Source organism: Harpia harpyja, chromosome 10 (assembly GCF_026419915.1).
Source record: "Harpia harpyja isolate bHarHar1 chromosome 10, bHarHar1 primary haplotype, whole genome shotgun sequence".
NCBI lineage: Eukaryota > Metazoa > Chordata > Aves > Accipitriformes > Accipitridae > Harpia > Harpia harpyja.
In genome coordinates, this window is record NC_068949.1 from 27,022,916 (window position 1) to 27,050,806 (window position 27,891).

A 27,891-nucleotide genomic window follows, 5' to 3' on the forward strand; every position below is an offset into this window, starting at 1 on the left:
CCACCGCCCGCCCCGGGCTCCATTTTCAGAAATCTTTCAGCCCCGAGAACGGCGCCCGCGATTTTTGCTCCCCAGCCCTCCTCGTCTCCCGCATCTGCTCCTCATCGGAAGCCTCCAGAGTCCTGACGGTGCCGCCCGCCCTGCGAGGGGGTATTTTATTTTCTGCCCGGATCCCGCAGCAGTCTCCAGGGAGAAAGCAGCAGCAGCAGCACGGAGGGGCTGAGGCCTCGCCTCTCCCCGTCGCGGGAGCGTCCCCGCGGGATGCCTCCCCAGCGTGCTGAACGCCTGCCCCTCGGGAAGGGCCGGTCCTTTGGAAGGACTGTAAAGCGCTGTCAGCAATCGCTGTTCTTCTTACACGTAGAGATCATCTATCCGTCATCTCTGAGCACAGCCTAAACATACCAGATCTAATACAAGTGGGCTTAAGTTACATGCAGGCACACGGTTCCAGCGGGGTTATCGTCACAGCTTCTTGCAAACCTGTTTCATCTTCGTGCTCTGAGGCAGCTAATTGGCACTGCGTTGCATATCTGTAATTTCCCAGCAAAGCGGTCAGGGGACACGTGACCAGGCTTGCAAAAACTGGGACCAAATTCAGTCCTGTAAGTATTCATGTTACTAGGTCCAGGGCCATAGTAATATCCTCAGAATAATAGAGAAACCTGATATAAAATGCACAGCAGTAGAGCAGGAGTGCATCAAGAACAGAAATGTTTCTGTTTATTTAGAAAGCATTAAGATTTTAATTGAAAAATCATTGAAATTTTCATAGCATCCCCTTGTTTTGGTACATGGATACATCACTCAATACAAGTGACGCTATGCGACCCTTTGCATTCCTGGATGCCATTTCTTAGGGTTGTTTGGTTTTAAAGAACTTGGGTAACAAAAATATTGCTCAGTGATTCACTTGGGTTTTCTGTCAAATTAGTTACATGGTACTCTTCCCCCCTAGGGGAAAACCCAAGTCATAAAATGCCACAACTGCTGCTGTCAAACAGTAATTATATGCTAAACTAGGCTCAATTTTAACCAGCATAAAATAGGATACTTAAAGTGATCCTGTCATTTACGTTATTTTAATAATGAAAACTGCATTTCAGGCAATTGTTTGGCTGAGCTAATGGTACCAGGGGAGAATTCTTTGTCAGCAGGTATCCATTTCAGCTCCAAGGAAATTTACAGATATGAGTTTTCTCCTCAAAATGCGTAGATATTTTTGAAGCCATTCCTTATTCTTGCATATTACGTACAGAACACTCAAACAAAGCCTTTGTGTTAAATATGAATGCGGTTGTTGTTTCCAGCCCATTTCTGGACAAGTGTTTTCCAAGAAGCCCTTGCAGTTGCTGCTATGCAATGCAGCTCTCCCTGATACCAATCAGCCCAGCTGCAGCTTTCCCCAAAGTGAAAGCAGCAGGGCTGTAGAAGCATTTCTGAATTTTCCTGTGCTGTGCCAAGCAAGTTACAAAGATGGCTGCAGAAAGGCATTGCATAACTATTCTCTTACTTTCACTTACTCTATTTCAAGCACTTTGTGCACTTATTCTATTCAATAGGCATTTGTGTCAAACCAAAGCATATAGATGCAAATAAATTTGTAAAAATATGGATATTAGGGCAAATTTTTGCATTCCAGAAGGAAAATTCCTGCATTTTCCTGTATGTACCAAGCAAGGTACCAAGCAATGTACCGGAGAAAACAGGCACCTGGGATAGAAGCAGAGACAAGAAACCCATAGATACTTAGTAGCATAGTTAGTAAATCATTAGCGTCCACATTTGATTTTGGCCTTGCAGAAACCTTTTAAATACATCTTTCCACAGCTACCTGCAAACTTTATTTTCCATAAAATACATGAATCTGTGTAGATACCCTAATACTTTTTCCTTCCCAATTCACCGCTTCTTTTCACCACTTATCAAATACCTGATTGCTAGAACATTGCATGCGACTCAGAGTAGTAGCTGTACTAATCTTTATCTTGAGCTCTGAAACATCAGCTCCAAAAAAAAAACCCCAAAACCCCACCCACACCCACACAAAAAAAATCACTTAAATGAGACACAAGAGATGGGTGTGTTACTAAGGCTCTCCAACTTGTAAAAACCAGACTTTCTCATATGTAAGACTGTTTTGTTTTTAAAAGAAGGGGAAAGAGAAAGAGAAGGGAAAGGACAGCCTTGTCCTGAATAGTCCCTGCCTCCCGGGAATTCACTCCATACAGGCTGAAGCTCCCCACACCTCCGGGAGCGCTTCCCTGGCTTCCCCCCGGACAGCCTGAGGGTCGCTGGAGCCAGCCAGCCAGACCCACCACCTGGCCAAACCCGGAGGATGAGTGCAGCTTGCCACCAGATCCAGAGATGTACTCCGCCCTATGTAGATGCTTCCTACACACTTGTGAGGGTGGGAATACAGACTGTTCATACTGCAGAAGATAAACTTTTATAAGCCAGAACCTAAAATTCTTGAAAATGTACAAATTGGCAGTCAGAGATTATATTCATTTATAAATAAAAACATGGAATACTGTTAATTCTTGTGTGTAATTGCAGAGATTGAACGTGATGGCGGCAGCAGCAGCAGTTCTGAGGTGATAATGAGGTTTGATATAAATGACTTTCTGGCTTGTTAGGACAGAGGGACAACCTTGTGCATCATCCACTAAAAACCTCACAAAATGAGGGGAGCTGACACTGTCATATACCAGGAACAATGAGAAGCCTTGTGAGGCACCCTTATGTGCATTTTTATTTGCTTATTCCTACAAAATGGGGGGGGGGAGGCCTCAAATTCTACAGATAATAATTATGAAAGGACATTAGACAGTGTCTAATTAAACATATTTCTTAACAAGATGTTCTCACATTTTAAAATGGAATGGATTCTTGTTTACGGTTAAAGAGAAAGCAAATCTTATATACATATGTAAAGACAAGAATTGTTTTGTTAGTATAATGAAAATCTTAGTCTAATGCAAGAATTATCATTAGTCTAGATCTAATTATTACAAAAAGAGAAAGAATGATAATGCAGTTAAAGTACTTTTTTACAGAAAAATTCATAATAATAGTAATATTGTGGTTAAAATTGTTACACACACATGCATGTGCATGGACACTTCTTAGTTTCTATTCCTTCCCTTAGAGATTGCTCCTCCGGGCATTCAGATTAGTAGCTTCAGGCTGCTGGAGGGAATAACACCCACCAACAGTCATCAGCCACTGGCGTCCTTCCGTGGGAGAAGCATGATGCTAATGGTGGTGGTTTCTTCTTCCTGTCCCCAGGATCCACTTTGGGTCATTTTTATGTTTGCTAACATGCTTTTACACCTTTCTTTTTCTTCACTGGTCTGCAACTTCAGGTTACATCCAAATTTACCATCTATAGTGCCATTTACTTATGTAAGATACTATTTCTTTAATCTCTTTGTTACCCCTAAAATCATAAAATTTTATCAGGCCAGGTCTGCATTTATTTTTTTTTTTAAACTAAACATCAGTGAGTTGTTTATATCCATAGGTGCTCCAGTACCCAACCTGTGCCCCATCTCTTTGTTAACGTGTAGCCCTGTAACACAGCATTGCTGTTGCTAGCAACAGGCCATAAGCTTTGCACTGAGTTTGCATGGCCTCGGGACCGAGGCTTGCCAGGCCCACTCTGTTTGAGCTTTTCCTGACCTGCGCGCAGCTTTGTTTTGCTTGGCACAGCTGTGACAGCAATTCCTTGAATTTACTGTTTGTATCATCTAATTTGTTTTACTTTCGTTTCTCTGTGCACAGTACAACTGCAGTTGTATGCAGAGAGCAGCAACAAACAGTTGTTCTAGGTGGGATGAGGTATTTAGTACTCTTACACAATGACATCATAGCGTGGAGAAATACAGGCCTGGTACAACAGCAGAGACCTTGCAATGTGGAGACACAAGATGAAGGAGTGCCGGCAGGGGCGATAAGACATTGTGTGAGTGTTATGTGGATGACACAATACCAACAAAACAGGAGCCTAAAGCACGGTAAAAATTGTGCAAAGATGCATCAGCAGAGGCAGGAGGGGGAAATGACCCTTCCCTAGCCTATATGTGTGATAACCAGGTCAGTCTATACTAGCCTGAAATATTCACCTTATCATAGATGCCTCTGGATTTGAACAAAGTAAACGCTGGGAGCTATTAGGAGCTGTTGCCACATTCTCCACAACACAATGTAATGCATGGCACGGAGCCAGGCTGAAAAAAGCAGCTTGGTGACTCCTAAGTTTCTATTTCCCTGCTGGCAGTTGTTTCAGCTTCTTTGGCAGATTCAGACACAAGCTGAAGTTTCACTTTCTGGTTCCCATTAAATTACTCACAGATCACATGAGGGCCAGAGCACATAAAAGGGAAGTTGTAACAACAGTGAGCAGCACTCCTTTGGCTTTGAAGCTACCTTAAGACAAGTGAGCAGAGAAGGAAAACCATGAGGTAAGCGAGCAAGGCAGTCTGTGAAAGATGCTTTTTTGCTATGCCACGGGAAAATAATGCTTATTATTTACATAAATGTAAGCAGTGAGGGACTTTGGGGATCCAAACAGCAGAAAATATCTTACAGAATATTTACTGGAAGAATCAAAATAGAATAAGGATGCTATTGAATATTGTAACATTATTGCTTCTCCAGCAAGGGCCAGTCTCTGTGAACAGAACTGACAGAAAAACTACGTGCATGCAGTTCAGGGATGAAATCCAGGCTGGAGCCATAGCTGGTGCCCAGCCAAATGGGTGACTGGCACTGATGCATTGAGAATTTACTTTCTGATCTCTACTACTGCGAGGACCAGCAAACAGGGCAGTGCAGGTTCTGGGCTGCAGCTTGGAGCATAAGGGCGGGGTGTAACGTTTTCTAAAGACTGTCAGGCATGCACAGAGGCACACATATTCAAACAGAGCAAAGCCAAGATGTTTATGATGACTTTGGAAATTGCATTTACCAGTTATATGTTGAACTGAGCTAAACTGTATTTAATCTGCATCAGAAACCTGGTTTTGTGACATTCTTAAATATTAATTTTCCACAAATGTCTTTTCATTATTTACTCTCCACTGCTGTTTTCAGCTATGAATTGCCATGGTTCTCAGCTGAGGCAATAAAAACCAACACACATTTCATTTTAAATGGAATGGGACTACTTAAGTGCTTCAAGCTATTCCTGCTGATTTGAGAGCCACTATCTGTTCTGTGGTATTCACCTGTAGCCAAAGGCTTCTAACAAGATAGTGATAATAACAGGAACTTACTTGCACTTCCCTTTCATGCCAGAAGAACTGTAATTACCTCACATACAGCTCTCTAATTAGGAACTGTTGTTAATACCAATCAAAAACATCAGTGAGGCAGAGGAGATATTATTTGAGAAAGGCAAAGTAGTCTGTAAGACAAACTTATGCTTTAACAGCATTTATAAATACCTCTTTTGTCTGACCTTCCTCCAGTACCTCTGTATCAGATGGTGCGGGTGGAAATGCGTATTCAGTGTCACTTTCCCCAGTGTCCTTCCTACTGTCCCAGAACCTGTAAGAATAGCTTCCCTATTCCTCCTTGATTTGCCTCCTCATAATTTTCCAGTTTTTCCACTCACTCCTTTTTTTTTTTTTACCCCAAAGACATCTCCTCTTTTACATGATTGTGCAGTTGAGCAGCCGCACACGTTGTACCATGCAGGCTGTTAGACTCTCTAGGTTTTACAGGAGGGAGGGCAGAGAAGTCTTTCTAACAAAGAAGGATTTGACTGGGAAGCCTCAGTTATAAAATCATGTATAATTCCTTCTTTAAGGGAGAGTGCAATATGGACTAAAGTGTCATCTCCTCTGCATTGTAAAGGCATGTTCTTGATTGATAGATTGTGTGATAAAAGCTGGTCTGTACACCCACACAGGGGCACAGGCAGGCAATGGCAGGAGGTGGAACCCGAATAACACCCTGACCCGGTGTATTGGCTTTGCGTGGCAAGGTTTTGGTAGGGGGGGGGGTTACAGGAGTGGCGAGAAGCTGCTAGAAGCTTCCCCTGTGTCCAACAGAGCCAATGCCAGCCGGCTCTAAGACGGACCTGCCGCCAGCCAAGGCCGAGCCCATCAGCGATAGTGGTAGCGCCTCTGGAATAACATATTTAAGAAGGAAAAAAAGGTTGCTGGGATGCAGAAACGGCAACCAGAGAGAGAGTGAGAACATGTAAGAGAAACAACCCTGCAGACACCAAGGTCAGTGAAGAAGGAGGGGGAGGAGATACTCCAGACGCCGGAGCAGAGATTCCCCTGCAGCCCGTGGGGAAGACCATGGTGAGGCAGGCTCTCCCCCTGCAGTCCATGGAGGTCCACGGGGGAGCAGATATCCACCTGCAGCCCATGGAGGACCCCACGCCAGAGCAGGTGGGTGCCCGAAGGAGGCTGTGACCCCGTGGGAAGCCCACGCTGGAGCAGGCTCCTGGCAGGACCTGCGGATCCATGGAGAGAGGATCCCACGCTGGAGCAAGTTTTCTGGCAGGACTTGTGACCCTGTGGGGGACCCACGCTGGAGCAGCGTGCTCCTGAAGGACTGCACGCCGTGGAAGGGACCCATGCTGGAGCAGTTTGTGAAGAACTGCAGCCCGTGGGAAGGACCCACGTTGGAGAAGTTCGTGGAGGACTGTCTCCCATGGGAGGGACCCCACGCTGGAGCAGGGGAAGAGTGTGAGGAGTCCTCCCCCTGAGAATGGTGAAGCGGCAGAAATAATGTGTGATGAACTGACCGTAAACCCCATCCCCGTCCCCCTGCGCCACTGGGGGGGTTGGTAGAGAATCCGGGAGTGAAGTTGTGTCCAGGAAGAAGGGAGGGGTGGAGGGAAGGTGTTCTGAGATTTGGTTTTATTTCTCATTCCCCTACTCTGGTTGATTTGTAATAAATTGAGTTAATTTTCCCCAAGTTGAGTCTGTTTTGCCCATGACGGTAATTGGTGAGTGATCTCTCCTGTCCTTATCTTGACCCACGAGCCCTTTGTTATATTTTCTCTTCCCTGTCCAGCTGAGGAGGGGAAGTGATGGAACGGCTTTGGTGGGCACCTGGCATCCAGCCAGGGTCAACCCACCACACCTAGCTGCTCCCAGACCCGTCCCAAGAGCCATCAGCCCATCCCCATGCACACGGAGGAGCACAGAGGCACGAGGACAGGTGGGGGCTCCCCAATGCCCCAGTCAGGGACACCAGCCCCCACCCGGCCCTCCCAGGGCTGCCCGAGGGACCCTCAGCCCCATGGGCCAGGGGAACACCCAGCACCAGGGTCCACAGGAGAGCCTTACGGTCTGAACTGCCTAGGGATATGGGACACATCACGGGATGCAGGGAAAAGTATTTGGAAGTTGCATGAGACTTCTTACGGGATGTTTGGAGAGGGGACAAAAGGCAGGGAAACAAGGGATTCTGGGTGACTTAGGAAGGAACAAATGTTGAAAAATAGAGAGGGATAAAGGGGCATTAAGGACCAGTTGTATGTAAACAAGGTCTGGTCGGTATGCATGCGTGCGTGTCTAGGGGTGAGGCACCTAGGTAGAGAGAGGATCCCTGACCAGCTACTGGATGTCCAAAGCCAGCTTCTGGGGATCCATGGGGTGAGTGAGTGAGTGGTCTGTACCAGAAGTGGAGTGGGGTTGCACCCTCGGGGGCCTGTATATCCAAGTGTCAGCAACTGGGGACACTAGTGGGATTTGGGAGCCAGCTACTGGATACATCAGTATAATCATAACATAAAAGTAGCGCTATGATCTAACAAACAAGGATTTACAAATGCCGGAAATTAAAAGTGAAATTTATAATCCAAACCATAAAATATACAGAGACATGGGAAAGGCAATATATCACTTTCTCTATATTTTGGGAGAAGTTTTTTATTTGATTACCTCTTTTGGGTAGGCTTCAGCAATTGTTCCCAGCATAGGAAATATGTTCCTGAGGCCCAGAGATGTGCCAGCTTTACCACAGAGCCTAGCCCTCCTCTTAGCAACAGAGCTGGTGGTCTGGTTGTCAATGTAAGAGATGCCCTCATACACCAGTAAGGAGAATTGCTAAGATAACTATTGAGCAATTTAGACCTATGGCTTCCCACAGCTTTGGCTTGTTTGAAGTATTGTTGACTAGTCACACCAGGTAAGGTATTGCTTGTTTTTGAAGTACATCATGCCTGGTTTAAAAACAAGAGTAGCAAAAAGCAAATGGAGTATAAGTAAGTTTTTCTTTGATTTCTTCTAGTACCATTTCCAAGAATTCCTTGAAGAGCTCCCTGCTGCAGCTAGAATGTCATTTTACATGGACTTTGCTGAAGCAGGATGTGGATCTTGATGACCTAGAGGAAACAATAGGCGATCAGATCGAGTTTTTCATAAAATCCAACATCACAAATTATAATCTCCTATCCTATGTATGCCACCTAAAGAATTCAAATGAGGAAGCCCTGAGAAATCTCCAAAAAGCTGAAGAAGAAGTTAAAAAAAATCATCCAGATGAAATTGCCAGGAGAAGTCTTGTTACCTGGGGGAACTATGCCTGGATCTATTACCACATGGAGAGATACGAAGAAGCTCAAACTTATGTAAGCAAAGTGGAAAACAGCTGCAAAAAGCTTTCAAGTACTGCTCAACAGAAGATTCAGCTTCCAGAGATCTATGCTGAGCAAGGATGGGCATTATTAAAGTTTGGGAGAAAGTACTACAAGAGAGCAAAGAATTGCTTTGAAAATGCTCTGAAGAATGAACCCAATAACCCGGAATTTAATGCTGGCTATGCAATAGCAATGTATCGTTTGGAAGATTTATCTTACAGACTATGCCAAGATTTAGGCCCGTCCCTCGAGCCCCTGAAGCGTGCAGTGGAACTGAATCCAAAGGATACTTTCATTATGGCATTACTTGCATTAAAACTTCAGGACTTAGAGCGAGTTGATGAAGGGGAGAGGTACATTGAAGAAGCAATGCAGAAAACCCCTGATCTTCCTTATTTCCTGCGATATGCTGCTAAATTTTACAGAAGGAAAGGAGAATTGGACAAGGCACTGAAGATTTTGAAAAAGGCCCTAGCAGTGACACCAAAATCCACCTTTTTGCATCATCAACTAGGTCTCTGCTACAGAGCAAAGCTGTTTCAACTGAAAAAGACTACAAGATATCCACCTCAAGAACAAGTGGAGGAACTCATCCGACTTTCCCTTTTTCATTTTAAAACAGTGACTGGCCAAAAGACAAAATTTTTTACTGCCCATACCGACCTAGCAAACATGTACGCACAAGCAAAGAGGTATGAAGAAGCAGAAGAGACATTTCAGAAAGCATTTCAGATAAATATTCTAAGCTGTGTCGATAAACAATACTTCTACTATAATTATGGCAATTTTCAGCGTTTTCATATGAAATCAGAATCTGAAGCCATTAAGTATTACATAGAAGGGCTGAAAATTGAAGAAGATTCTTATGTAAGAAAGCAGTGCGAATATGCTCTGAAGAAATTGTTGGAACAGAGAATTCAGGAAGGTTTAGGTGATGCAACAGATTTTGCTACACTTGGACTAGTTCACAATCTAAATGGTGAGACACGTGAAGCAATTAAGTGCTATGAGAAAGCCATTGCATTGTGTCCTGACAATGAAGAATATCTGAGTGCATTATGTGAGCTACGACTTTCCATCTCAAGCTAAAGTTCCCCAAAATCCTTCACAGCAAAAAAATCCCCAAACTGAAGGACATTTCAACAGACTCTCAAAACATTTTTTTTTTTTTTTTAAGGTTGAAGTTATAACCAGATGAAACATCTGGCGGCATCACTTTCTGGTGATAATGTAGAAACTGCAGATGATTGTTCATTTGTTTGTTCATTCACCAACAGAGAGCATGCTTGCAAAGACTAAGTAATAGCTAAGCTAGCTTAGTTTTCAGTGCTAACGCTGGTAAAAAGGTTGTGTTTAAGTGATGATCTGTAGAACACAGAACTTCTAAGCTGGAAATCAGATCTTACCTTCTACTGAAAAAAAGACAAGGGAATCATATTTTACTATTTCCTTTATCCACTTGAAAGGCATGCTTATACACAAATGGAAATTCTAATGCTTTTTCAAATATTTTAAAAATGTCATCTTTTAGTGTTATTTAGAAAAAACTTTTGTTGAAGACTTGTTCAGTTTATCATCTTGTATGTTGTTTAACTATGAAAAATAACCACTGTTTGGCTAGTTCAGTGGAACGCTTACAAAATATGTGCTATTGTTGTGAACTACTAAAGAGCATTGCATCCATCAACTGTTGCTTCTGGTATCTCTCTGCTGACCAATCCTCATGATAGTAGATGAGAGAAAGGGAAATGGCCATTCGAAAAAGTAACAGGGGTAAAGTTTTGGCAGGATATGAAAGGGTCAGGAGATAGCCCTATTTATTTTCCCAAACTCTCAGCAAAGCTGGCTTCAGAGGTATCGCACCAAAGAATTAAATCATGCACAAAACAACATCTGCCTAGTTTACCCAAAACCGCATGCTCAGGAACCACTACAGCAAACATCTGGAGAGGAAGGAAAGGCAGTCTTTGAGATGCCAAAGAGATGGCTATCTACGGCCATGCTTGTGAAAAAAGCCAGGGACAGAAAACACACACGAGAAATGTACTGAACTGGACATGGAAGGCAGAATGCAACTACAGCAAAGAGTTGCATGAGCACTGGAGAACAGGGCAGCAGAATGCAAGGGGCATGTGGGAAAAGGGGTGGGTCCCCACAGAGTCTATGTGAATGGAAGAAAGGGCTGAAAGGACAGAGAGAATGGGTGGAGGAGGTGATTGTCTTCAGATATCCAACTAAAAGTCAGTATTCTTTACAACAGGCTGGCCTAATTCCACGGTATTGTAGCGTGGTATAATAGATGATGGTGCTCAGGGAAAAGTAATGCTGTACTTCCAAACCATTTCTGAGCTCTAGCCAGTAGCGTATAATGAAGCAAACTGGTGACAGACCCCATCAGTAAGGATGGGCACTTTTGTTTCCAGCCATCCTGGAGCATTTCTGCCCCTGCGACAGCAGTTCCATGTACAGACAGGATGACAGGCCTGAAGGAGCGTAAAATACAATGCCAGATCATGAAACATCAAGAAACTTCTCCCCTCTCAGCTCTCCCTCAAAGAAGCTTTTATAATACAAGCAAAAGTGATCAGGAGCTTAACTGTACATAATAGAACTGCACCGTCTTCCTGGGAGAGGGCTGGGGCAAAGTCCATCCTTGTTTTCCAGCCACCTGCCAGCCTCTCTCTTACAAACAAAGGTGGCCCTACCTAGGGAAAGGGCAGGGAGGGAGGGCAGCTGGAAGGACTGGAAGCAGGACTGACACACCACTCCCGAAAGTGGTGTGTGGTGCTAACAACAGTAGGGTCGAAGTCGGGAACTGGTGACTACCTATGGTGGTGCGCTCAGCGATGTGGGCAAAAGGGTACATCAGGCAACCTCGCTGCATTTCTCAATCTTGAGGCTTCTAATGTCAGCATCGTTGCCGTCCAGACCCTCCTGAGGGCGCAGAGGGCAGCAGGGAAGAATTCAAGGAAGAGGTGGTGCAGGTTCCCGAAGCCATGGTGGCACATCCGTGCCCCCCCCCACCCTGCCACCCGGCCCTCTCCTGCCTCTCTCCTGGAAAATGGACCTTGCAGAAATAAGGAGAAGCAATAAAGTATTTTGAGAAAAATGTGAGCCTGAATTTTTATGAAGAGTCAGAGCGGCTCAATCTTCTCCACGGAGAAGAAACTGACCGCGAGGCGTAGTGATGCAAGAAATCTATTTATTGTGCCTTACCTTCCGCAGGCTCTGGAGGGTTGCGCTGGACCGCAGCACTCCCCGGGGATGCTGTGTGCAAACACGGCCTTCTAGTCCTTGCTTGGTGTCTTGTAAGCGAGGAGCAGTGCTGTTCCCCACAGGGTGGTGCTGCCGCTGCATTGCCTGCCGTGGCGGCGACACGGGGAAAGGGCTGCGCTTGAGCTTCGCCAAGTGGACGAAACAAAACACGCATTTTGCAGTGTCCAAGTCCGGTGGGCAAAACCAGAAGCACACGGAAGCTGAACAGCTCTCAGTTCGCACCCGAGTACGAATCCATCACTGGAGCCTACGCTAGCGGTGCAGGGAAAAAAAGGAGTGAAGACAGCCCTTCAGGAAGTATACATCCATGAATCAAAAGCACCTTCTAAATTACATAGAAAACTCTACTGGAACACACCAGAATAGTCACTTAGAAGAAGGTATTATTTATTGAGGCAATCCCGACTAAGGACTTTGTTGTGCTGACCATCAAGTACTGTTACAACTTAACTTAAACAAGCTCTTCCTTCTCAGATAAATTTGTGACACTTTAGAAAGCAAACAAGGAATTGTTGCAGCAATATAAAATATATTCACCATATAGTAACACAGCCAACCTTTGTTTTTCTGGAGATAAATCATCACCCAAACTGGCAGAAATGTTTCAGGCTCAAAGTTTTATCTTTTTTTCTGAAAACAGGGTTGTTTTTCAACAGAAGGTACTTCACTTTTCTAATGCTGTTTTCACACAATTTCTCAAGGTACAATTTATTAAATGTTCCAAAGCTGATCTGATAAAAATTATCACTAGAACGTAAGCAATTTCAATAGAATGATGATTTCCCCATTTCAAACCTCATGGAATAGAAACAGATGGGATAACTTCAGCAGTTGTAAGCAGTTTCACTTAGACTGTATTCCTGTTCACTGCACAGAATAGAGTATTATCCCTGACAGGATTCATCTGAGGTAGGACCCGTCTGTTTCTCAGACAGATGTTACCCCAGCCAAGTCAGACCATGCTGTCCCAGGAAGCCAGACAGGCTCAGTGGTGCAGCGCTCCGTCTGAGCTCGTATCCATCAGTGTTCAACAGGGCTGTTGGAAATATGCAGTGTCAGCTGGTGAAATTGTTCACAGCTGGCCCAGGTATCTGCCTACTGCTGCACCGTGCCAGGTCAGGAAACATCCTCTGTGGAGAACAGCCTGGATATTATAATATCTGAAAAAAAGCCATTGCGGATACCATAAATCATTTTTTTAAAATGCTATAATCCAGAGGCTTCCATAATGCAGTGCCTGAAACATTTCACAAGGCAGGATGAAGATGAACTGTTGAGTTTGGGTTGTGTGGACTAGGGAGTAGAAGTTTGGCGTGAGGCTTTGCAAACCTGGGTTGTATTCCCATTTCTTCCACTTGCAGGTCATTTCTTGTTACGCTTCCTTCATTCTGTTTCTGAGCTGGGGAGATTCATGACAGATCTGATATTTCAGAGTGTGTTTTATGCACAGAAAGCATTATTCTTGTATATAAGATTTTGTCCATTGGCTTAATTCAGAGCAGAAACAGTGTTAGAAAACCCTGAAATAATGATATCATTTTCTACAAAAGGTCTGTGTATAAATCCAGTCGAATGTTTCTGCTGAATTAGATATTTAAAACAAGAAATACTGCCTCAACTGTAAGTTAAAAACAAAACAGAAAAGCCTATGAAAAAATATCTTGAAATAAAAAAAAAAATTAAAAATGCTAATAATGTAATTACACAGTATTGTTTACTAGGGTAAAAATGCACATAGTATTAAGCCAACAGATTTTTATAATATGCAGTTCTGGCACAAATAACTGCTGACATGTCATGATGTGGTAAAAAAAGTAATTAAATTTTTCTAAAGTAAATGACAGCGGTCACTTATAACTTGTTGAAATAGCTTATCTTCTTTGTAGACCACATATTCCCTACTTTTTGATATAAACTTGTGCATTAAGATCTAAAACAATATCTTCATCACTACTAATTAATAAAGCCGCCTTTTTTTTTTCCTCCCAAACGTGCATATTTTTCCTAACTCATTAAGAAATACTCATGGATAATTTTTGTCTTTTTTTATGAAAGTATGTTAAAATCAAAATTAGGGCCCAGGGCTCAATTGCCACGCAGAGGTGAAAAAAAGGTTATGTCATTAGTTTTAAGCAGTTTTTGCACTCCCATGTCTTAATCTGTGGTCTGTGCACTTAAGTCATGCTACTGGCTCTGACCACACTTCTGTAGCAGGACAGCATGAAATGCTTTGTTTGAGCACAGACAATGGAACTAAAACAATTTTAATGTTATATTTGAAATATGCATGAATAACAGAACTATGTGATACACATACTATTCATATATATAAAAAAATACATTATACCACTATGGCTGTACTCTTGATCTAAATCAAATTTGTGAGCATCAGTCTATTTTGCTTTCCCTTCTGAGGCACAGACTGGAACAGGACACCATAAGCAACCACTGAATACACTGCGGGTGATTAACAAAACTACTAGTTCAGCATTGGTAAAAATTATTTGGACTCTGGTCAATTTGCTAATGAACAGAATGCAGCTCTATGCAGCATCAAAACACAGAAGTGATTTGCATTGCAGAATGTGAAGTTCTTCCACTGCTGACAACAGTTTCACTCTGGAAATGTAGAAACATCACATTATTTATTAAATCATCACATCAGTAATTTACCCCATGAACTACATAGAGTCTATAGCTCCCGTGAAGCAGCCAGCTGTAGTATATTCCTCACACAAGTAGCAGGAAACCATCAGCAAATTCCAGCTGTTGTGTTCCGGCCATCCAGGATAAGTGACCTGATCAGCCCTTCAGTTTGCACAAACGAGTAATTTGCACCGCCTGAAGATACAGCTCCTGGGTCCAAGAAGAGACAGACTTGCCACTGGAAAATGCAGAAACAACTTTGTCTTTACTAATAGCCTGTGGAGAGGGCAGTCTGTCAGTCATCTGCTTGCACGGACTCTAAATTTCTTCAACAGCTGCTGATTTTACAGGAGGAAGAGGCTCTGTGTTTGAAAAAAGAGACCTCTCCTCTGGTCTCCCTCACTGCCTTTAGGCTTCTTCCAACTAATGCAGCTAAAGCAGGTTTGTCTATCAGCATGCCTAGTCCCCAGGCACAAACTTCCTCCTCTTCAGATAGTAGAGCAGCCACAGCACCTCTTCCACCCTCCCAACAAGGATCAGCTGGAGGATCATATCTGGAATGTTAATATTTAGAAATTCAAGCTTTAAAGATATCCAGGGAAAAAAACAGCAACCACCTCAAAATTTTGCTGTGGAGGGCTTGGCAAAATAGGTCTAAAACCATATTTGAAGTTAAACTGCAACCTACGTACAAAATTCAGGCACACTGTAAAAATTAAAGCTGCTTCAGAGATACTTTCATCATAAATCAGAGTTTCAAGCCAGATTTTCTAAAGAAATGGCTTTGGCATTTGAAACAGTTATTTGCAGAGTTTAATGCAGACTGATAAATGTGGAGGTTTTTTGGTGGTGTGTGTGATTAGTCCATTGAAACGTAATAGACCAGAACACCAAAAAGCTTATTTCATGAATACTATTTTTGAAATAATTTAAACTTCATTGTTCACAGTTTTGGTGACTGATTACTTTATAGATTTCTTTTATTATAGCCAATTATAATCTTTGAGATTACCTGTGGAGTCAACATATTGCATTTCAAATAAATTTGTGAACATTTGTATCTATGAACTCTCTTTATTTTCAGTCTAGCTTTCTTCTATTACTGCATTAACTTGGTATTACTGTTGTTGTATGTAGATTTTAGCCATCTAAAACATGACAGAAAAATCTAATTGAGAGATGCCTTGTTTCACAGGAGTAGTATCTTCAACAGCATTAACACTACAGAGCCACCTCCGTCTCAGTCACAGCTGTGCAGTGCTGATCCTGACGGCACTTGTCATCTGTTGCTGTAGCTGTTTGTATCTGCGGCCAAAAATTCAACATTCTTTTGGTCTAATTCTGCTGTGACAGAATAAGCTATTGCTCCATTTGTCCAGATGTGCTGTTTGGTGCCAGTATCATTGGTGAGCGACCGCAAATGCGCTCTTTTGATTTTCTTTGCTAGTCTTGCAAAGCACAATAACATTGAACTAAATATCATAGAAAATCCACACAGGAGGAATGATGCAGTATAGCTGCCAGTTGTGTCCACAAGCCAGCCTGTAGGAAAACAAATCATGGGCTTTTAAAGGCTCACCAAAATTCTGATAATTTACAAATTTACAAAGAATTTGCAAAGATTTTTATGGCCTTTTCTTTAGAGATCAAACCCATGAGAAAAGGCACAGCAGTCATCACCACAATACTAAATAAATATCTTTCAACTGCATGGAATTAGACAAGTTTTAGAGAGCCCTGGAATTAAATATTGTGTGCATGAGATCCTCACACAGAAACATCTAGTGAGCTACACCCTAGGCTCATGCATCTCTTAAAATAATTCCATTTTTGCAATACTTTTTGCTATGGAAAACTAAATTAAAAGCTTCAGAAGCAGAGATTAATTGGGAATTGATGTGAACAGCAGACGAAATATGCAAGACATATCTATACATGGCTGTTTGAAAAAAGATCTCCGTCCTTCCGTAATATTCAAAACTGTGTCAAGTTCTTTCTAAAGAATAATAGGGGTACAGCTTTCATCCTTACTTCACTGTAATGGAACCGATGGGGAAAATGATGGTTCGATATCACAGTGACAAGCCTGTGACCAAACAGTAGTAAAGTTGACTCACCCACCTGTTCAAAGCAGTGTGAAGACGAAAAGATCAAGTCCTCCACACAAAAAAACCCCAACCCCACAACCTTGGAATGAGATCCTCTTTAGGTTACATTTTCAAAATTCTGTAATTTCACAGTGAAATCTTTTGTTCCTTCTACTTGCACAATTTCTGAACTACGTGAAGTGGTGATGTAACAGCTCTTAGAAGCCCCATTCCATACTGTTTTGCTTTTTCAAATTTCAACTCTCTCTTTATGTAGAAATCATCCCATCAAGACAGGGCTTAAGTGGGATCTAAAGTCTTATGAATAGGTGTGTTATTTCTCTGCCCAGGGGCTACCTCCACATTTAGTGTGCATTTGCTGTTCTTCCTCTCCTTTTACATCACACCAACAGGTAAATATATAGTGATAAGATTATAGTAAAGTCATTTGTGAACTGACCTGCAACAGGTGGGCTCACTAGATATGGTATGGCATGCAGAAAATACACGACACCCAGTGCAGATGATAAGGAAGAAGTTCCCACTACATCTGCTGTCACAACAGGGATCAGCGTTACATAGGCTCCATCGAAGTAGCCAAAGGTAAATGAGAAAGGCACAAGCAAGGGGAAGTTTTGGAGAACTGGCAGGAAAAGACAACAGAGGCCATCCATTCCCACAGCAAAGAGGTAGCAAAAGTGCCGATGCTTCTTCAGACACCTGCAAATTTCAAAACAGAAAAGAAAAAGATTATGACTGGACACAGCATCTCAGTTTCTACACCCTGGCATGCAGCACTTCAGTCTCTCTTTCATATAGCTCAGATTTGAGTCCATTTTCTTACACAGTCTTCAAGATGAAAAGCTCAACACTGACAAGCCCAGGTAGAGAAAGCTGTCCACCTACAGCTGCAGAAACATCTGGTAAGCAGCAGCCCATGCTGCCTGCCGTGTTCTTTGGGCTGCCCCTAGTGAGGGGAGCTGCTCCGCTGCCAGGATTTTGCAGCCCTTTGAGGTTTCAATGTTCGAAGCAGTATTCCATCAGTCTTTACCTCCCAGCTCAGTAAGGTGCTCCCAGTACTATGCAAAAAATATCACAGTATACCTCTTTTAGCTGTCATCCTTCACATCAGCACATAAACACTGGAGTTAGCATGAGGTGAGTGAGATGGCAATTCCCTTTCTCCCTGCCCCACAAAACCAATGATTGATTTTTCCCACAAACGCAATACACACAAAGAATGTGTCCTCTAGAATCAAAATCCACCTTAATTTAGCCAGTCTCTACTGATGTTACAGATGCTGCACACAGATGTTTGGAGTGAGCCAAGTTAGCAAAGCATGGTGAGTTCTTATATACTGGATAATATATAAGAAATATAGGTCAGTTCTTCTGAGTATATGCCTGACAGTGTTGGGCCAGACCCTTGACCCTTTTCCGTTACTTCTGTGTCTCCCCAGCAGCACAAAAGAGATGGAAACGTGGAGGAAGCAGAGTGAGATCCTCTAGGAAATAGGTACAGAGGATCATGCTCAACATACCATTACATTTCCACTGTCAAATGCAAGAGCTTTGCACAAACGCATCATTTCTTCAGGGAAAAAAGAAATTAAACCAGCAGAATTGAACAAACTCAGAAGAGACAAAAACATTAAATAGTAAGCATTTCTGAAAGTTAGAATGTGTCTTGGGTTTTTTGAAAAGTTACACAGCCTAGAGAAAAAGTCCATAATGTTAACTTCTATATGTGTTACACCTCACTTGCATCCAGCCTCCCACCAGCTAAAGCTTACACTTGCTTAGCCATAAGTCATTACCTTCTGTCTGTTAGCCATCCAAAGGTGATATTACCGATGATGTCTATGACACCAAGTATGGACATGAGGAAGGCGGCCTGGTGATGACTCACTCCAACGCTCAAAGCATAAGGCACTAGGTAGACAAAAAGAGGGCTACAGCCATATGCCATAAACAAAATCGACAGTGCCAGCACCATGAAGTCTGGCATCAGTAAAAAGTCATATTCCTTCCATGAACAGTAGCATAAACATTCATGAGACCACACTTTGATTAAAGGTGAACAGATGGACATTCGCTTTAAGTCTCGTTTCTGTGCTTTGGGGACATAATCTTGTTCAAGAAACTCAGGAGCAGTTTTATGGTCCTCCTTAAGAGCAATAGGCCGCATCAAGGCACCACAGACACAGAGGTTTAAAACAAAACCTCCCAGGATGAGTAAAGCTCCACGCCAGGAAAACTGCTCGATTAAGAGCTGGACCACAGGGGCCAGGATGAAGGTACCGATTCCACTTCCTGACATGGCTATTCCATATGCCAACGCTTTTCTTTTGTTGAAATATTTGCCCACCATCGCAATGGCTGGAGAATAACAGAGTGCAAACCCAAGTCCTAGAAGAGAAAGCACAGTGCAGATGGCTTAATACTAAGCACAACATATGGAACACATTAAACCACATAACCTGCTTTCATTGACACAAATGAACAGGAAGCTTCTTCTGATTGTATCACACAGCCCAGTCACAGTGTGAAGAGAAACCAGGATGACTCCTTTCTTCCACTGTCAGGGTCGCTGACTTGACAAACCTAACGGATCATCATTAATCCACCATAACAAGGCTCAGGGAGAAGTAATGGGGTTCACTTAAGAACAAGAACAAGGACGATCAATAAACACCAGAGAAATTGTGTGTCAGCCTCTCCTGGATGCAAGATGAGGTCTTGCCCCAGGGTTTGCACAGATGCTGGCACTGGGCACACTGTCCTGATGAGGCACCACTTTGTGTTCCGGTCTGTTGCAAACCGAACATTAATTTTCAGGCCTATGAAACACAGTACAAAGAGTCTGTCTCTGTTACTAATATTCTACAATAAACCTTTTTTAGTCCGCTAAACAAACTCCATGCAGCAGCTGCTTGGAGTCCTGACCATTTTAAATCCCTGCCTACAAGTAAAGAGGGGGGAAAAACCCTCAGAAAACAAAGCCGTGTCCAATTTAGTAAACAAATAAGATCCATCTCTTGGACTGGGAAAAAAACTGTGGTCTCCACTGCAGAACCAGAAAGCAGATTTTAATCATCAAATGCTTGCCGTAACACTAAAACATGTATTTCTGAAACAGCTGCAGAAATGAGTTCCTGACTAGGGTTTTGGAGCAGGTCCTACATTGAGGGTAAAATGGTCCCCACTGCCTTTGACACAACTTGCCAAAAGAGGAGATAATCACCCGGCGCGTAACCAGCTTGCCACGTGCTCCTCAAAGGCCGCACTGTGTGGGGCGGGCACTAAGCCTGCCAGGACGGGATAAGTGGATTAGAGGGACTCCGGGTGGCGGGTGCCCACTCTGGCACCCCTCAGGAGGCAAGGAGAGGAGCAGGGCAGAGAGCTGGGGTTGGACCTGTGTGGGCAGCAGAGCCAGAGGATCACCCCTGAGTTAGACGTCATCACTTGAGAGCTGTGAAAATCATACTCTCTTTGGCGTACACACCATTTATTTTTTAGTGAGTTGGCAGGGGGGAAATAGGTCCCAAAAAAACCAATACATGCCCTGTGAAAAGTGGAAATGCAAAGTTTGGGGCTGAAAACATTTTCATACCTCTTAGAAGGAACTCTGCTGCTTATTGCCGCTCCCCCATCTCACCTCTGCTTCACTCTTCAGGGTTTCAAGTCCTGCAGCTTTTATCGATTCAGGCATTCACCAGCTATGGTCCCACCTCCTCCCTGGCTTGGGGTACCACCTCTACCCTTTACCAACAGTTCACCTCTCCATCAATCAGTCCCCACAGGCTAGAAATTCACTGCTTGTAGAATTGGCTCTTTACAAGTCCATGTACAAGGTGCAACTGCTTTTCCACCTCAGTATTCACAGCAGTTCTCACTAAGGAAGCCTCAGTGGCATTAGCATGGTATGTGGCACAATCCCTCGAGTTACAAGGAGGCTTTTTATTTGTTATGAACACATTTGTCAAAGATTAACATCGTAATACAGGAATGACATGCACTACAGTAAGTATTTTTCTTTTCTTTTAAACAAACAAGCTGTTGGCAGCATGTGAACTGCAGTAATTCCACCAACTTGTTACTAAACAGCAGGGGACCAAGTACAAGGGCTTACACCGCCTTGGCTACCAGGTCAGTATTAATGAGGAAGGAATGTCAGTGTGACCATGGGCACCTCTCGAGTTCCTCTGTGCACAGCAAACACTGGGAGATAGGACAGAGCAAAGATTATTTTTTACCACCATACCTGAACACAAATGGAGGAGCTGCTACAGCAACACTACCAACCAGCAATTTGTTTGCTTTTCAAATGGAATGTAATGCAGACAAAAATAAGGTGCACAGCTGAGGTACCAGGTATCCACCCAGTGCTCCTCTGCCACTTACTCTTTTGTTTTGATTTAAACTTTTTTTTAATATGCAAATACTTTGGTGCAGTCTAGAACTCCTACCATAACAAACTCCTCCCAAATCACAGGCAAAAAAGGAAACATTTTTGTGTACCACCTGCAACAGCAGTCCTTCCTGACCTCCCATAATTTCAGAACTTTATCCATAGTCCTCTCTGTAACAGAGTTAAAGAGTTGATTTTCCAGCATGCTGCATTTGGGCTGCATGAGACTCACTGAGTTCTGAAGCCCTCACAGTGGCAGCCAAATCCTCTCTTTTACAGTGAACAGAACAGGTCTGAGCATCTCTATTCATCAGTGCAGTGAGAATATGACATGGAGAAGAGATCATCCCTCTCGAAAGGGAGGACTGTCATTTTTGACATTCCCATGTTGTTTTCCTGGCAGGAACAAAGGGGCTGAATGCCTCCTACCTGTAAGGACTCCTAATGATAAGTAGAGATGTTCCAGGCTGGTGGCGAATGAACTCAGAATTAGTCCAGTAGATGCAAGCAGCCCTCCTAGAATGATACCAACTTGGCAGGATACATGATTACTGATTAAACTCCCAAGCGGGGCTTCAAGGAAACAAATAAAGCTGGTAGTTAATGGCAGGTACTCACACACAGTTCATTGCAATGAAAAGGAAGGAAGGAAAATGAAAAGTCATCAAGGAAAAGGAAGCAGTAGGCAAGCAGGAGAAAACGGTGATCACAGATACACAGAGTCATCTTCCAAGATCTCCCCATCACAATGGTGCGAGCACCAAAAACTTCTAAAACTCATTTTCCTGAAAGTCAGGATAAAACTGAAATTTACAGTAGCTTTCTCAGCAGCCATTTTAGTAGATCAAAGTCATTACGGGACACAGCTACTCTGCAGTTTTGGGGGTCAAGAGAGGCCACAGTGACAGCCCACACTGTTCATTACTGCACGCTTAGAACACTGAGACCTTCCCCCACCTGGAATTTGCACTTCAGCCCTCAGTAACTTCAGGCATCCTTCCTCGCTCCTCCCTGGCCTTGTGGGTTCTGCGTCAGACCTAAACAGGAGAAGTCTCATCTTTTGGACCATCTCCAGGGCTGCTACCCCTCTCCTGCACTTCTCCAATGTTGATGGCTCCCAGATCACTCAGCCTATACCACGGGGTGTCATCACCAGCCCTCTCCTCTGCTACCTGCAATGCCAGGGCAAGGTTATCCTTATTTCTCTTTTTTCCCAAGATATAACCTGGCTGACACAGGAGAGTCTCATTCCAGCTGTGTCCCTGTGCCTTCATAGCAATGCTCACAGATTAACCCTCTTCCACAGGATTAGGGCATGAATTTTCACGTAGCTGTACAGTTTTAAAGTAAACCTGTGAGAAATTCGGTACGACTGCTGCACTGATGCATGACATTTTTCGTAACACTGAATTTTCTTTTAAGGGAAAATACTATCTGTAAACATACAAGTTTGCTGAAAGGAGGATAACTGTGACTTGATCTGAAGGCAAGATGTACATACTGTGCTAAATCTCAAATATGATTCCAATCAAAAGGCAAAAGAAATAAGTGCTGGGTTAGTAGCTCTCAAACATGACTTGTCCCACTAGACCTCAACAAAAGTACATTTCTGAAAACTTAGATCATTCGACAAAACAAAGTTCTGCTTCTTTTCTGTAGTATGAAGACACTCCCTTCCTGCACAACTATGCTGGGAGAAGCAGCTTGGATATACCATACCCCAGAGAACCCACAGTATCTATCTTTCCCAGCTGACTCCACCAACTTGTGAACACGCTAAAACCAGATGGAGCTGAAGGAAAAGCAGCCACATTAGTCTTAAAAGGGCAATACACACCACAGAGCATCGTAGCACAGTCGACGATGGAGTGGATCCAAGCCGTTCTGGCATAATCCTGCCCAAAGTATGCCTGGAACTCCACAAAAAAAATAGAGATGCACCTAGGAAAGAAAACATGAGCACCAATCTATCGAACACGGGATATTTGCCTCACAGAAAGCATCAGTCTCGCTCTTCAGGTATAAAGAGTATCCACTTGAAAGTCCTCTCCAGCTCCCAGGAAAATCAAATCTGTGGTTTGCTTAAATCCCAGTGAGATGGAGAAATTTTTAAACAGTTTCTAATGGATATTGGAAATGAAAGGCTACCTTAATGCATGAAGGACAAGTTGAATAATTCCAACAGTACTCTGTGTAAGGCATCTAGGCTAGGGTGATTCAACCAGAGAAGAATTCTTGCTTTGCACTGGCAACAACTGAATCACAAATTGGTGTCCAACTATTATCCCAATAGTGGGATTAGGCAATTAGGCTGATGTAGAACCTAATTCAGACAGATTACTACTTCAGAGAGATTATGAACATTATAATACCACATGTTTCTCACTGTGGTATCTGCTGCTAGATTTTTATAACTCATACCATTTTTAACTGAAATGAAATTGAAGTTGTAATTATCACCAGCAATTTATAGCCCACAACAGAATGTTGCTTCCCTGATACACAAAGCCTCAGCTCCCCAATGCTTCACCAACCTGGTTGCTCGCTAATGGTGGCATTCACATCTGCATAAACTGGCAGGGCAGGGCCAGCACAGTACCTGTAAGAGCCAACACCACCTATAGCTATGTGTTCATGGATGCACAAGTGCAAAGCAAGTGAAAAGCAACTCCTCATGAACAGAGAATCAAAACACAGCAGGAGCCCATGGACCTTCCAACAGTTTATTAAAATGCTTCCAGGAGAGGTTACTTTGCTCTGCTTAATGAGTGTTACTGTTCTACCTGTCTCTGCGGGAGAACGGATTAAAAGGCTGCATAGTTTCATTCTGGTTTCTGGATCAGCAGGAGATCCCTTTCCCCCCTCTCTTTTTCCCTCCTGCAAATCAATGAACAACCACATTCTTCAGTTTTTTTCTTGCATATACTTCATTCCTGTATGTACTCTAGATGTGTGCCAGCCATTAGATATTTCCTGCATGTAGCACACTTCACATGTGACAAAGGAATTAAATCCACTAGGAAATCTCTACTGTTATTAGGGAATTAGTACATTTGCATACATAAACGAACATTGTGTCAACGTTTCCATGCCCCTTTTATGCTGTTGACTCCAAGACCCTAGAATTTAGATCCCTAAACCTGGCAACTTTATTTTAAAAGAAACGTAAAAATTAAGTAGGAAACACTGTATTTACATTATACTGACTGTCCAAGAAGACACTGTCGCAGTGTTCCTCAGTTACCAGGGTGCCTATCTCTCTGCTTAATATAGCTGAAATGTCCATGTTCACACACAGCAGGGTCCGCTGCCTCCAGTCAACATCAAAGTCACCCGACGGCAGCTGTGGAAGCCATCTCACTCCAGATGTATACATTATGTTTATGCAAGGCAGCAGTCTATTCCTGTTCTTTCTATTTTTGAGAAGAATTTTTGAGAAAATATGTTCTGCATATTTTGGATACCAGAAGGGTATAGAGAGGGCTTCGTCTCTAGGGCACAGACCTTCTTGGGCAGGCAGGATGGTACCTGAAATGCTTGCGGTAGGAGAAGGGAGTATTTACAGGTCTCAGGTAGGCTCAGGAGCCAAGCAAATCCACTGGGACTAGCAAAATCGAGCACGGCTATGGGGTCAGAGAGACACAACGGACCTGAAGAGACCCTGCATGATTCCTCCCTCCCCGACCAAACCACCCAGGCTTTGATTCTGCAAAAAATCAAGCAGAGGGTGTTGAGAGATAGAGCAGCTGTCAGAGGAGACAAGACTAAAACTAGAGGTCTCATAATCCCTCAGCCATCCCCGCAGCCTTAGCGATTTCAGGAAGCCTTTAAAAATGTAGCGAGAGAGAGGTTTGTAGCTAGCCAGAATAACCCCTGCAGCTGTGAGACATCAGGGGAGATCCCAAATCCTCGTCCTAAGGAGAGGAAAAAAAAAAAATAAAAAAAAAAGGGTAATGCCACAAACAGGTCAGAAAGACAAGAAGCAACCCCTTTACCTCGTCACGGCCCTGGTACAGATAGTGACAAGGAAGCAGCCAGCAACGATCATCCAACCCCAGCCTCCGTCGGGAGGGCCGGCGTGCCGGGCCCGCCGGCGCGAGGCCATGGCGATTCCTCCCTCCTCCCTGCCTCAGTGGCAGGGGCCGACTCCGGCCGGCTCGCCGAGCGCGGGCCAGGGCTGCCTGGCACATGGGTTAGTGGCCATCTGAAGAGAGAGAGAGAAGAAACAGGCAGAGAGGGAGTCAGGGTACATCGCACGCGCTGCAACCTGCACAGCTGGGCTAGGACATACTGCTTTGGCTTTAGTGCATAAAAATGAGGGTTTTCTTTCACACACAGTTTATGAAAATTTGTTGGAAGCAAGAGTGCCATCAGAATTTGGCCCCGAGTCTGGTATCATTTATTTCAGGGTAATTTGCCCAGCAGTTACATCCTAGCACATGATACCCTTTTCCCACAAATGTCACAGTGCATACAGGTAAGTCACATACTTTACTGGTGCCAGTCACTCCCGCACATTTACCTTCACGGGCTCCCCCGCTCACGCCAGTCCCTGGCCTGAACTGTATTTTTAATTGCAGTCTCCAAAGTACCTATTCTTCAGTACATACTTCAGTGCAAAATTTTTGTTTGAGGGAGTACAGTTTTCACCTTTGTATGAAAAGGGAATATTCATTGTAAAATCAGAGCAGATCTGATGACACAATGACCTCCTTGTTCTCACAAGCCAGACCCTAGATCAAGGCTGTAATCAGGCAGGACACAGTGACTTCATTTTCTGAGCATGGACAATTCACTGAAGGTTAGAGCTAGCCTGTCCCTCTCTTCTATCCACTTATATCAAAGTAGGGTCTGCATCCAGGCCATAACATGGGCTCTAAACGCACACTGAGTGCTGCAGGACACTGCAGGAGACCAAATGACACCGGCTGGACCCTAGATGGGTAATTGAGTCATGTGTGTTGGAGTAGTTTTGCCAATGCTGTGGGTGTCACCAGCAGCATGGGACCAACAGCCCTTAGTCCTTTCTGCATCAGTGAGTGCATGGCACGGCTAGAACGTGGGACCCGAGACACCCCATTTTGCTCAGTGCAGGAACACACAGTGCTGCCTGTCAATGCTGGGTTTCAGACCATGTTTTTGCCATCACCAACAGGCACCTAGCCCCTGGATGAATGAAAAATTTATAAGAGAACTATCTGGGATGTCTTTCAGTTTTGCTTGGAGAGAAACCTCACATAGCTTCTACATCACCTAATGTGACAGGTGCTGAATATGCACCATTCCCACTGACAAGAACCACAGGCTTCCCAAGAAATGTTACCTGTTACAGAACGTAAGAGGGCTGCAGACCTACTCAAAAGTGGAACTCAAAAAGCGGCTACATGGCTAATAACATGCCTTCTCAGTCCTTGAAGCTGCTCAGCCAGGTGATGCTCAAGGCTTGGCTCTGCAAAGCCCAGAGCTCCCTGACCCAAACCAGCAAGGCACCCCAGAGCCAACCCTAAATATCACCACAGGTGAACCTTTGAGAAGTATTCATCAGCTGCCTCCCCTGACATATCAGAAGGCGCATCTAAAAAACATGAGAAAATTATTTCAGGAAAAACATACACATTGCCAAACTTAGAGGTGAACAAAGTAGGAGAAAACAGGAATGACAAAACCAAACATAAACCACAACACATTGAAAGCTTAGCTGAATTCCTACTAGGCTGTAAACAATACTCTGTAACAACGTTGTACAAGAGAATCAATCAGTGGACTCTTTTTAAAAAGGTTTAGTAGTCTTTTGTTTTAAAGAGGATAAGAAGCATTATCCTAATCTACCTGCTTGGCTTTCAAAGCCCAAGAATCGCAGCTGATCATACAGGGCATGATCAAGCCCTATATGCTAACACAACTCGGTCCATAAATATTAAAAACAGAAAAAACAAGCGCCATTTTCAAAGGCGGGGGTTAAGTCCAAAAGCCAGTGACTGTGCTGTTGTAGGAGGCACCTGAACTGCCACGGGAAGTGAACAATGAAGAGAACCATTCGTAACCTCACAACAAAATGTGTGCTTGTCAACGCTTTTGAGCAGTGATTCGAGGTAACCATGTTTGAAACAATATCCTTGAAAAACACCAGCGAGTAAAAATATCCACAAAAGATGCCTAAACTATATTATACCACCATCCAGTTACACAAGCTAAAAAAGCTACCATTAAATATCTGTTCCAGGTCTTTGTGCATTCCTGAAGTACCATTTATTTTTGCCTCTGTGCTAGTCAGCCTGTTAGCTATCACACATTTTGCTTTAGGCCAAAAATGCTGTGTACTATCTGGAAATAAGAATTACTGTCCTATCTTCTCTCTTCATATAATAGGTTTTGCTAATATTTATTTATGAGTAAATATTTGTATAAAAGCTTTCTAATGATTCAGAGTCCAAAGCAATGCCCACAATAAGCATTAGAACATGTACTAATGCCATCTTTATTATTCTCTTCTCTTCCATTGTCATAAACATCTGTTTCATTCTAAGTTAAATTGTATTATAAAGTCTTTGCAAGGTCTGTGTTATTCTCTGTGTTTGTATGGAGTCTAGCACAATACAGATCTTCACTGCAGCATGAAGTACTATTACAATATAACCCACACTAATGAACTAGAAGAGAGATCAGGTATGGTAAAAAGAAATCTCTAATGACCTGCTTTGCTTGTCACTTCTGTGGCTCTTTGGAGAGATACGCAGTGCTCTGCTCTGCCTGATTACGTAAACACTTCACTCTGTGTAAAGAATAGGCCACATCTCAAATGGGACATCTGACATAGCTACAGTTTGGATTATATAGCAATAGTCACAGCAGCTCACAAAGATCAA

The 27,891-nt window shown here is 43.4% G+C and overlaps 2 protein-coding genes across 8 annotated transcripts in view; one reads left to right on the top strand and one right to left on the bottom strand.

Moving 5' to 3' along the window:
* Positions 1–286: 286 nt before the first annotated feature.
* Positions 287–10,292, top strand: LOC128146929 (interferon-induced protein with tetratricopeptide repeats 5-like). 3 transcript variants are annotated; one of them, XM_052798928.1, is made up of 3 exons: positions 287–602; positions 4,354–4,463; positions 8,257–10,292. In XM_052798928.1, exons 2-3 carry the CDS (start codon positions 4,459–4,461, stop codon positions 9,692–9,694), a joined length of 1,443 nt encoding a protein of 480 aa, XP_052654888.1. In that variant the 5' UTR covers positions 287–602; positions 4,354–4,458; the 3' UTR covers positions 9,695–10,292. The 3 variants fall into 3 exon arrangements, with proteins under 3 accessions (XP_052654888.1, XP_052654887.1, XP_052654886.1); XM_052798926.1 differs by lacking the exons at positions 287–602; positions 4,354–4,463 and adding exons at positions 6,868–7,182; positions 7,921–8,154; XM_052798927.1 differs by lacking the exon at positions 287–602 and having other exon boundaries at positions 3,056–4,463.
* A 1,952-nt stretch (positions 10,293–12,244) lies between these two features.
* Positions 12,245–27,891, bottom strand: part of SLC16A12 (solute carrier family 16 member 12) — a 37,505-nt gene continuing 21,858 nt past the window's right edge. For 4 of the 5 annotated variants that reach the window (XM_052798930.1, XM_052798932.1, XM_052798929.1 and 1 more), the window contains exons 2-7: positions 25,021–25,229; positions 22,863–22,966; positions 21,455–21,598; positions 18,432–19,023; positions 17,075–17,334; positions 12,245–16,069 (exon numbers count right to left, since the gene is read on the bottom strand). In XM_052798930.1, coding sequence (XP_052654890.1) covers positions 15,807–16,069; positions 17,075–17,334; positions 18,432–19,023; positions 21,455–21,598; positions 22,863–22,966; positions 25,021–25,130 — 1,473 coding nt within the window. In that variant the 5' untranslated portion in view covers positions 25,131–25,229 and the 3' untranslated portion in view covers positions 12,245–15,806. Of the gene's footprint in view, positions 16,070–17,074; positions 17,335–18,431; positions 19,024–21,454; positions 21,599–22,862; positions 22,967–25,020; positions 25,230–27,718; positions 27,757–27,891 lie in introns of those variants that run through there. The other variant, XM_052798934.1, reaches the window with a different exon arrangement.